Source organism: Pygocentrus nattereri, chromosome 9 (assembly GCF_015220715.1).
Source record: "Pygocentrus nattereri isolate fPygNat1 chromosome 9, fPygNat1.pri, whole genome shotgun sequence".
Classification (NCBI taxonomy): Eukaryota; Metazoa; Chordata; class Actinopteri; order Characiformes; family Serrasalmidae; genus Pygocentrus; species Pygocentrus nattereri.
Window position 1 is genome coordinate 12,615,726 of NC_051219.1, and position 11,360 is coordinate 12,627,085.

Sequence of the window (11,360 nt, forward strand, 5' to 3'; positions counted from 1 at the left end):
CAAATTCAGAACTCTGTTCTAGGCTGCATTCAAAACCACATACCACTGTACTATACATACTATTCAAATGAATGGACTTTTGGTGGAAGACTAATTATTATGGTAGTATGTGGTTTCGGACACAGCGCTTGTGTGCTAGGACCAAATATTTCATTAAACAAACAAAATCATATCAGTTAAGTAAGTTGAGCACCATCATCCTTTGCTCCCATTGGTAGGCCATAGCAGCAGCGTTCAGTTCCAGCTCATCACTTCACTCACATCGCCAGCTCTTATTGCTTATTGACTTATTTATTCATATTCTATCATTGCTATTGAGTACAAGGTGTGATGGCATATAGAACCATGTTCCCCATGGGGTGGGGTACCTAAGCTAAATAAAGTATGCATTCTTGACTCATGTCAGATGATGGCTGTTGTCATGCACTGTGGTTTGATACTTCTCTAATGTTCTAAGTGGTCTGATCTCCTGTGGTCTTAAGTGTCAGAGTCTTAAGAAGATGCCCACAAGAAAAATGAAATGTATGCAGTACGTAAAGCTACAGAATGAAGTTCTCATAAGTCGTTTTGTTATGTAGCATGTTTTAGAGATTATTATAGGATTTATCATTCTATTTTCCCAAGTCAAATATTTATGCACACAGTTATTTATGTACAAAAAGCAACAAAAAGCTGACATTTATCACTCTTTTCAAAGGTTTTCAAACCTTCCAGTTTGATTTGTAGCTGTCCACTTCCCTTAAAATCATCAATACTGCTATAACATGAGCTTGTTGACTTATTGCACTAAAAGTAAAAATATATTTCAGATCATTTCTTTTTTTTATATAAATATATACTTTATTTATAAGGAATCACAGAAAAACACAACCCATGCTAATAGTGACAATACGCAATCAGAAATAGTAACTAGCACCAAAGCATCAAGAACAAAAAAAGGGAAAGAATTTAAAAAATAAAATAAAATAAAAAATAAAATACAGGCTGTCGAGTTCAAGCATTACAAAGACTAAATGACAATAGATCAAACTGGAATATATCCAATTTCAGACTGGCACTGGTATCAGACTAGGACCCTTCCAGACTATTCAAAACCAGTCCCCAAACACTCTGGAAGCGTTTATATGATTTACCGTCATTGCAATGTAACCGATCCATTTGTATAATGAATAACATCTCATTTAACCACCTCTTAAAGCATGGTGCCACTGGGATTTCTAAGATAAAAGTATTTTTTAGCTGCAACCATACCCGTCAAAAGAGCTTGCTTTTGTGCAAATGAAAAAGAAACAGAACTGTCAAAATAACCAAAGGTAGCAAGTTTGTAATCTGGGACAATGTCCACCTTGAATGCTTCAGAGAACCAATGAAAGATATGAACCCAATAGTCATGCAACACAGGGCAGGACCAGATTAAGTGAGACAAGGAACCTTCAGAGATTTGACAACAATCACACAAAGGAGAGACAGAGGAGTAGATTTTGTTCAATCTGGTTTTAGAAAAGTAAAACCTGTGTAATACTTTAAACTGTATGAGTCTATACCTGGAGTTCACTGAGCAACGATGAATACTGGACAAACTTTCCTCCCACATATCGTCAGAAATTGCAGCACCCAACTCATAGGCCCACCCTACCTTTAGGGGGGTAGTATTGTCTGAATGCAATAATGCAACAATATATTTGGACACCAAGTGTCTAGTGAAATGAAATGAACACGAGCGATAATCGTGCGGGGTTTTGCTCCTTCTGGGGGTTTGGGCTGGAGCACACGATGGGCCCGCGAAGTGCGTAGCTCCAAGCAACTTGGGGAGTAGACCGGCGACAAAGTCCGTTGGCTTTCCCTTTTCCTCTCCTTATGGAAACTCAGACTATTTTGATGTTATTACGGCGTGACCGGCCCTCCAAGTCGCTGAGTTTTAACCTGAGGTGTTCGTTCTTCCTCTGGGTCTCCGTCAATGCCGTTTCAAGTAAGCTAATGTGAACCTCGTGTTCTTGAATTTGCTCCTCAGCGGCGTTCATCTTCTCCGTGACTGTCTGTAGCGTGGTTTGCAAAGTTTGTAAGGACAGTTCAAACTTATCAAACCTCTCATTTATTGTCTTCAAGATCTTGTTAGACACTTTTTCCCAGACCAGAGGCAGAGCCTAGTCGCTAATTGCTTGGCTAGCTTCGCGGCTAATGGAGTCCTCCATGCCTGTAGCCAACTGCAGAGATTCTTTCGGTTGTTTCGAAGCTTTTGGTGGCATTTTAGTTCCGAGAAGCAAAAACGTGAGTTTTCAACGTGAGCTAAACAAATACTGATAATTTATTGACAGATGGCACAAAAAAAAGAATTTTAAAGGTTTGGCGCAGAGGTGCTGTGTCCCTAATTATTATGGTAGTATGTGGTTTCGGACACAGCGCTTGTGTGCTAGGACCAAATAATTCATTAAACAAACAAAATCATATCAGTTAAGTAAGTTGAGCACCATCATCCTTTGCTCCCATTGGTAGGCCATAGCAGCAGCGTTCAGTTCCAGCTCATCACTTCACTCACATCGCCAGCTCTTATTGCTTATTGACTGCTTTTTCATATTCTATCATTGCTATTGAGTACAAGGTGTGATGGCATATAGAACCATGTTCCCCATGGGGTGGGGTACCTAAGCTAAATAAAGTATGCATTCTTGACTCATGTCAGATGAAGGCTATTGTCATGCACTGTGGTTTGATACTTCTCTAATGTTCTAAGTGGTCTGATCTCCTGTGGTCTTAAGTGTCAGAGTCCACAAGAAAAATGAAATGTATGCAGTACGTAAAGCTACAGAATGAAGTTCTCATAAGTCGTTTTGTTATGTAGCATGTTTTAGAGATTATTATAGGATTTATCATTCTATTTTCCCAAGTCAAATATTTATGCACACAGTTATTTATGTACAAAAAGCAACAAAAAGCTGACATTTATCACTCTTTTCAAAGGTTTTCAAACCTTCCAGTTTGATTTGTAGCTGTCCATCTCTGTTACTGCTGTATCATGAGCTTGTTGATTTATTGCACTAAAAGTAAAAATATATTTCAGATTATTTCTAACATTTACTCAGACACTCATATATACACAGAGTCTGACAGTGGTTGTCTCCGTATCAGTACATGGAGCCCTGAGAACACGGAACTGGCGCATTTCGTGGCTGATGGAGGTCCGTGTTGCTTTGCCCATGGAAAAGTTTTTGTACAATCATCTTCAAATAATTTTGGAATTTTACACTAACAAAAACGTAAAATACTGGATTGAGACAGCAGTGGGAAAAAGCGAGCAGTCTGCAGGCATAATCGGCATATTCTAAACTATCAGTGACATAACATTCCCTGAAAGGGTCAATCTGATGGTAAGTGAGTGTCTGTAGAAATATCACAATGTTATAAGGAGCCCAGCCGATAAAAAAGACCGCCACGATGCAGAAGATGAGTCTTATGGTCCTGTGTCTTTTCCTTGCTCTGGAGTTAAGGACAGTCTGAAGAATTCTTATGTAGCAAAAACCTATTACTAAAAAAGCACTTAGAAAAAAAATATTCTGCTCATATGTAACAGCGACGGTGGCTTTCATGCTGTTATACTCGCAGTAAAGTTTGTTAGGGTCTTCTGGGTCAGCCATGACTTTACTGAGCAGTACAGCTGGTACTGCTGCAGAAATGCTCACCACCCAAGCAAGGATGGGAACAGCTGCAAACTGCTTTCCTCCCTCCCATTTAGACATAGGATGGACCACTGCTGCATAGCGCTGAATGGTCATCAGCATCAGGAACACGATGCTACTGTAATATCCAGCTGAGAAGACAAAATTGACCCCTTTGCACACAGCATCACCAAAGGTCCAGCCCCAGATGAAGTAAGAGGACCAAAATGGAAGCCCCAGAGTGAACATCAGGTCAGAGACAGCCAAGTTGATGATGAAGATGTTGGTCAAAGATCTGAAGTTCTCGTAGAGGCCAAGAATGACGAGAACCAGTATGTTACCAGCGAGACTGAGGAGGACCACAATGGAAAAGAATAAAGGGACTGCAATGGATCCAACTTTGGCCACAGTTTCTTTGTAACATACTTCATCATATTCCTCACTGTATTCATACAGAGGACCACCTTCTGCATCTGAACTGTTTTCTGGAAAGGAAAGAGAGTGAAGAACAGATCAGGATTCAGCCGTGTCCCAAATCACATCTGTTTCCGCAGTGTATTATTTGATAACACATTAAGAAAGGAATTTATTGCCCTGAAGAAAAGTTCATTAAGTCAATACATTTATACAATACAGTGCTTTGATTGATGATTAGCTGTAAATCCAAAAAAAACAGCAGTGCCCAAGCTGGATGTAAAATTTGAAAAATGCCTTTACGTACCCATTTTCTTGTCCTCAGTTATTGTTAGACTTTATCTCAGACCTCCAAAAGCCTATGTGACTTCCTCTAAATTGAATAATTGAAAAATAAATATGTATTCTTATATATTTAAAAGATAAATGAGATGTAAATAGATACGCAGCTGTTTCTGTCAACAGGACTGAAGTGAACAATTCGGGATAATCCTGTTCTTTCACTTGCTAAGAAACCCCCCGCCCCCCAAAGTCTTTTACAACACTTCTTGACTTACAGGAACTTAAATCAGCGAGATCATCAGTCTTCTTTTTTTCTTTTTTTTTTTTACTTTTGGTCGGGTCATAAAAAGGACAAAAAGGACGGTCTTTTTGTACCCAAGACACATTTTCAAAATCTATTTATTTGTGTAGTATGTATAGTTGCGTAGTTTATTTGCTGAGAAGTGTTCATATTTGCATAAACAAAATGTATAGAATATTAATTAATAATGATATATAATAATTATGTATATATAATTGTGTGTGTGTGTGTGTATATGTATATATATGTATATAATATATATATATAATAGTGATTTTCTGGATGTTAGTGTGTTTCACCATTTCCAGGCCGCTCCTCGAGGAAGCCCAGTATTACAGTATTATATGTAGTTTAAAAGCAGCTCCTGGTTTGACCAATCAGTGCTTCAGTTAATTGAGCTCATGATGTCATTGATGATATTAACGACTCTCTGTGGCGGCTGTGAAGGTGTCAAGGAGAAATATGGACCCAAGAAATTCTTGTTACTTTTTATTGTTTTTATGTTTATTTGAATTATGAGTATATGACTTTATTCTACTGTATATTGTGATTGTAACATTCGGGAGCAATGAGGAGGCGGACGCATATGCGGAGATAAGCAAGACTTGTTTGGGGCAAATCTAGATTTGGGGTCAGAACAGTCCAGGGTCAAGGAGCTAACACGGAGAGATCGGATTACAGACATAATAAACAGAAACACAAAACTACACATCAAACGAAGACCAGCCAGGGACTAGGGAAAACACAGGGCTCAAATACAACAGGGATAACAATGGTCAACAAGACACAGATGGAAAACAAGTGGTTACAATCAGGAGTGGAGTCAAGAAACAAGGGGGCAGGACAGGGAAGAATCAAAGCAAAGAAAGCACATGGAAGACTTAAACCTAAACAAAAGCACGTGGGTGCCTGGGAGGGGCAAATCGTGGCAGTGATTAAACTCACTGCTGAGGTTAATTGTTTAAAAATTTGCTTAGATGCCTAAAACTTTCACACAGTACTGTATATAATGTTTATTTAAAAATAGAAGCATCTTGTTATATGTTTGAGAAAAATTAAACGCAAACGTTGTACTACCAAAACATTTCTTTTGCTGTTTTGCTGGTGGTGCACATGACGATCAAGGTCAAATGCTGCTCTCACTGTAGATTCTTCATGTGTTGGAGCCTAAAACAAATTTTCTAACAGTAGTTTTTGTATTGGGGCCTCTGGTGATTAAAGACAGCCACGTTCACACGTTGCCATTAAAAAAAACCTTTTACTCACCTCATAGCAGTATGAGACAGATGGTGGCATGACACCACGCAAACTTTGGCTTGGTGACAGCTTCATTTTCAAAAATGAATGGATATTAAAGGATTTTTTAGCAGTTTATATTGTTTGTTTAAGGTGGAAAAGTCAGGAACATGCTTTATACTCTTTTGATGTTTATTGTATAGTAGGCCTACTTGGTGAGCCCAATTAAATCCATTTATTTTATGACAGCTGGCAACATTCAAGGTTTTGCTAATTGTTTTACTGACCACTGCGGTGCTCCTTTGTAAAATATGGATTATCTAATGTGCCACGGACCACTCATCACAAACACAAGCCCAAATGGCGTGACTGACTTTAAGCGCAGGTGCAGTTGTGAGCCCAATTTACAATGCTGTTCTTTGCACTACTTGTATCCCTCCAGTAGAACAAAGAAATTTCACCAAATAACTAATACAAATAACTTAATTATTTTATTTGTAACAAATGAGGACAAACAATTCAGGCTACCAATTGCAATACACACAGCTGATGCATTATTACGCACAGAGCATGTCAAGATCAACAGAAAGTCTAACCAAATACATTTTCTAAAGAGGCAGTTCTGGTTTAAAAATCTAATTCGAAGAGCCAATAAAATACTCCATATCACCGCTGTCAGAACAAAACCTTGTATCTCAATGTTTGGAAGAACATGTTGGCTTTTACATTGTGTGTACATTTTGTGATATATGGACCAAAAGAAATGGCTCAAAATGACATGGAAAAATGTCTAGTTCCATTGAAACTTACATTAAAAGTAAAGTAGGTTACCATTTTGGAGATACAAGGTTTGGTCTGACAGCAATGATATACACATATATGACCACACAGGTCAACTGAATTCTGTATTAATGCCACTGTGCTGCATTAAAACTGTTGTGCTATACATAGAATCATCTTTGACTGTGACATTGCTTGAAAACTACAGCCCACTTTTAACCCTACTAAGACAAAGAATTACACCACATGGACAAAAGTATTGGGACACCCATCTTAATAATTGAGTTCAGGTGTTTCAGCCACTCTCATTGCTAACAGGTAGATAAAATTAAGCACATAGTTTTGCAGTCTCAATAGACACTGGAAGTAGTATAGGTCGCACTGTGGAGATCAGACATTAAGAACTTGCAACATTTATGGGCTTAGTGTGAGCTGTCAGCCCTGAGTGTGATATGCTGTGGGTTGGGTTTGAACCCGGGAACCACTCAGCTTTCACATCAATATGCCACATTGAATGGATTAACACATTAAGCACATTTTTAAAGTCATTAAGCCAATAACAAAATCAACGTAGCCCAGGTTGTGGCCTAGACTTGTATATGTATTTTGGGTCATTTTACTTTTCACAGGTGTCTTTAAAGCTTAATCTTGGCAGTCGTTCATGGTACAGCAAGTTCCACTTTATCTGTTAGGCCACCGTTCACAGAAACCTGAGCCGTTTCTTGGCTGCACATCCCAATACTATGACCACAGCAGTTCAAACTGTGGTGGTTTCAACTAACATGGTTCAAACCACTGTGGTCCATCTGAGTTGCGATGGTTTTTAATAGGTCAATAATAGGATGATTGTCGTTGTCATTCTGGAAATGCGCCCCAGATCCAGTCCTCCAGTAGCATGTATAGCACAGAAATTTACACATTTTATATAAATCTACACTTTATATGTAGTCTATTATCTGTTTTATATTAATTTTCCTCACAATTTTCTATAAGCCCATTATGTATATACACATTTATTTATGTACAAAGCATCACAGGTGAGTGCCTGTTGTTAAAGGTGAGTAACTCAGTTAAAATTGTTTTTAACTGAGCTTTTCTTGTAGGTCTTCCTGATCGATTTGAACCAGAAACATAACATCCATCCATCCATTTTCCAAGCCGCTTCTCCGTCAGGGTCGCGGGGGGGTGCTGGAGCCTATCCCAGCAGTCATCGGGCGCAAGGCAGGATACACCCTGGACAGGTCGCCAGTCCATCGCAGGGCAGACAGACAGACACAGACAGTCACTCACACACTCACACACTCACACCTAGGGGCAATTTAGCATATCCAATTGGCCTGACTGCATGTTTTTGGACTGTGGGAGGAAACCGGAGAACCCGGAGGAAACCCCACGCAGACACGGGGAGAACATGCAAACTCCACACAGAGAGGACCCCGGTCACCCGGCCGGGGAATCAAACCCAGGCCCCCCTCGCTGTGAGGTGATAGCGCTACCCACCACGCCACCGTCACCGCCACCCCAGAAACATAACAGACATCTTTTAATAACTATTGAAACATTGCAAAATTAATAAAAAATAGTATGAAATCTTTTGTTCAATGACAGCCCCCCATATATTTACACGGATTCTGAGAGTTGTTCAAGTCCTGTCTCTTTATCAGTACATGGAGCCCTGAGACTGAATTGTTGTAACTCGTGGTCGATGGGGTTCTGTGTTGCTTGGCCTCTGAAAAATTGTCCGTAGAATCATCTTCAAGTGATTCCGGAATTTTACACCAACAAAAACATAAAACACTGGATTGAGACAGCAGTGGGAAAAAGCCAGCAGTTCGCAAACGTAAAGTGCATAGTCAAGATAAGTGGAGACATTACAATCTGTTACAATCTGATGCTCAGTTAAGGTTTGCAGAAATATCACAATGTTATAAGGAGCCCAGCCGACAAAAAACACTGCCACAAGGCAGAAGATGAGCCTTATAGTCCTATGTCTCTTGTTTTTTCTGCATTTTAAGACGGTTTGAAGAATTCTTATGTAGCAAAAATCCATGACCACAAAGGCAACGATGAAGAAAATGTTCTGTAGGTATGTAGCGTTAAATTTGGTTTTAGTGCTGTTAAACACACAATACAACATGCCAGGGTCGCCTGGGTCAGCCATGACTTCAGGGTACAGTACGGCTGGTACTGCTGCTGCAAAGCTCACCAACCAAGCAAGGATGGGAACAACTTCAAACCGCTGTCCTCTCTCCCAGTCAGACAGAGGGTGGACCACTGCTATATAGCGCTGAATGGTCATCAGGACCAGGAACACGATGCTACTGTAATATCCAGCTGAGAAGACAAAATTGACCCCTTTGCATCCAGCATGACCAAAGGTCCAGCCCCAGATGAACTGACAGGCCCAAAATGGAAGTCCAAGAGTGAACATCAGGTCAGAGACAGCCAAGTTGAGGATGAAGATGTTGGTCAAAGATCTGAGGGTCTCGTAGAGGCCAAGAATGACAAGAACCAGTATGTTACCAGCGAGACTGAGGAGGACCACAATGGAAAAGAATAAAGGGACTGCAATGGATCCAACTTTGGCCACAGTTTCTTTGGCACAAAAGCCAGGATCTGTTATATTATCTGGATCATACATATAATCATGTGCCACTGGCTCTTCACTGTCTTCTGGAAAGCAACGATAGAATTGTTAAACATGCCACAAACAGATCACTTCCATTTAGTATTAGGCCACATGTGTTATACGTAAATAAAAAGATCATGATTACGTAATGGGTACATTTACATAGTGCTTTAAATGATAACTGGAGTGAAAATAGGTGGTATATATCAAACTTGACTCAATGTTTAAAAAATAGCTTTACATACCCATGTTTGTCCCCAAAACTGGCTGCTCTTTATTCCAGACCACCAAGTATTTTTTTTCTTTTGAATTGAAAAGAAATGTTTATTCTGAAGGTTTATTACTAGATCAACACATTGGAACAGTATAATAAATGTCAAATGAAGGTTTCAGCAGATTGAGGTGAATTTCACTGAAGTGGGTGAATTTGTATGCTGAAGCTAAAGGTGTCCCCTCCCCTAATCTCCACCCCTTTGATTGTTTTCCCTGTATACACTGCAGGAACCAACCTACAGCATGCTTCATTTCACACAATGCAGATATTGTATAAAACATGATCCAGCGGTCTTTGTACTAACCAAAGACAACAATAGCCTGAATGTTCACAGGTGACCACCTCTTCTGTTGAAAGATGATCAATATAAGGTCACCTTTGTGGCCCCAGTATGACCGCTAAAGTTTCATCAAAACAATGCAAAGCAATTTGTGCTGTTTAAAGGTTTATGAATACATCAGCACATTGGCATTTGCTTTAAGATTTTCTTTGACTGGATGCAGCCTGATCATCTTCAGTGATCAGCATAATAAATGATTAAGTCTTAAACATGTTCCATGATTTCAACTCTGATTTCTGGCTTTTGACATTGGTTTCTGATGTTCATCTATGAATTATCTTTCCAGTAAATATCTTTACAATGAGATTTCAAGATTAAATGAACTAAACATTTGATTGAAGATGGGACGATTCCCCTCTCTGAAAGTGTCAGTTCTATCACCACAGTGCAGTGGAATATGCAGGGTGCGCATATCTTGTGTTTGATTCATTGTCTGATTGTACTTACAACATTAAAAAATCCCTTTTATTGAGTAAAATAAACAAGTCTTGCGTATAATTGATATAAAGCACTTTATTTATTGGTTTGGAAATGATGAGGCCCCAGGACACCCTATACGGACAGTGACCCTCGTACAGCATTGAGCTTTGTGTTGAACTGTACTGACCTACAAAGTCTGGCTTTGTAACGTTCCCAGAACCCTGAAAGATCCCTGCTTACGTAATGAGTAGGAGACTAACGATGCTTATGGGTTTTTCTAGCTCGGCACCATAAAGAACAGTCTCAATTGTACAAACTGTAATCCGCAGCTACAGGTGAGCATGATTCAAGGTTCGAGAGATTGACTGTCATATGCACAGAAGAAACAGGCAGTTACACTGTACAATGAAACTCTTACTTTGCTGTTCCTCCATTCACCAGGTATAATCTCAGTATAATCGTAGAAAATATTAGAATAACACTACTTCTAATTCTCTTCTACTTTGTCAACATCAGACACAGAACAACACGTCATGAGCCAGTGTGCTGTGTGACTGCCCTGCTTCACATGAAAGCTTCATGTGGTTAGAGTGCCTTGGTTCAGTGGAAGCCTACATCCTCATTATGGTCCCTGGGGTCTGAGCGATGAGGCAGTTTGTGGCCTGTACGGTTTGACATGTTGATATTCAGGTGTAAAGGCACAGTCAGCAGACACAGCGGCCTGCTCGCAGCTCGGCCTCCCAGTCAGCTTATCCCTGTGACCGACATGCACCTTAGGCTTCAGCTGTCATATGATGTGGCTTCCCTGCAGCTAAACCCGATGGCGCTGCCTATTGGTTTAGAGCGTTTAGTGGGCGGGGCAAAGGAATAAAAACATTCGGCGCTGACTGTTTTTATCCCTTTGCCCCGCCCACTAAGCGCTCTAAACGCTGAACGCTCTTTGGTTTCTGGTGTTCCCTGAGGGCTGCGTATTTCTTTATTAATGAAAACTGGTTTAAATCCAGGAGAGTAGAAAAAGTGACTGACACACT

General features: G+C 39.9%; 2 protein-coding genes across 4 annotated transcripts in view; one reads left to right on the forward strand and one right to left on the reverse strand.

Annotated features, from left to right (window-relative positions):
* The window catches only part of cc2d2a (coiled-coil and C2 domain containing 2A), a 55,188-nt gene extending 47,342 nt beyond the window's left edge, over positions 1-7,846 (forward strand). Inside the window, exon 41 of the mRNA XM_037541634.1 lies at positions 7,770-7,846. The gene's annotated coding sequence lies outside the window, so the exon portion shown is untranslated. The remainder of the gene's footprint in view (positions 1-7,769) is intronic.
* On the reverse strand, positions 864-9,680 carry LOC108435564 (chemokine XC receptor 1-like). Of its 3 annotated transcripts, none has more exons than XM_017711490.2 (3): positions 9,541-9,680; positions 9,209-9,336; positions 864-4,013 (listed from the first exon to the last, which is right to left on the reverse strand). In XM_017711490.2, exons 1-3 carry the CDS (start codon positions 9,542-9,544, stop codon positions 3,123-3,125), a joined length of 1,023 nt encoding a protein of 340 aa, XP_017566979.1. In that variant the 5' UTR covers positions 9,545-9,680; the 3' UTR covers positions 864-3,122. The 3 variants fall into 3 exon arrangements, with proteins under 3 accessions (XP_017566979.1, XP_017566978.1, XP_017566980.1); XM_017711489.2 differs by having other exon boundaries at positions 9,209-9,339; XM_017711491.2 differs by lacking the exons at positions 9,209-9,336; positions 9,541-9,680 and adding an exon at positions 4,375-4,529 and having other exon boundaries at positions 864-4,138.
* Positions 9,681-11,360: the final 1,680 nt, after the last annotated feature.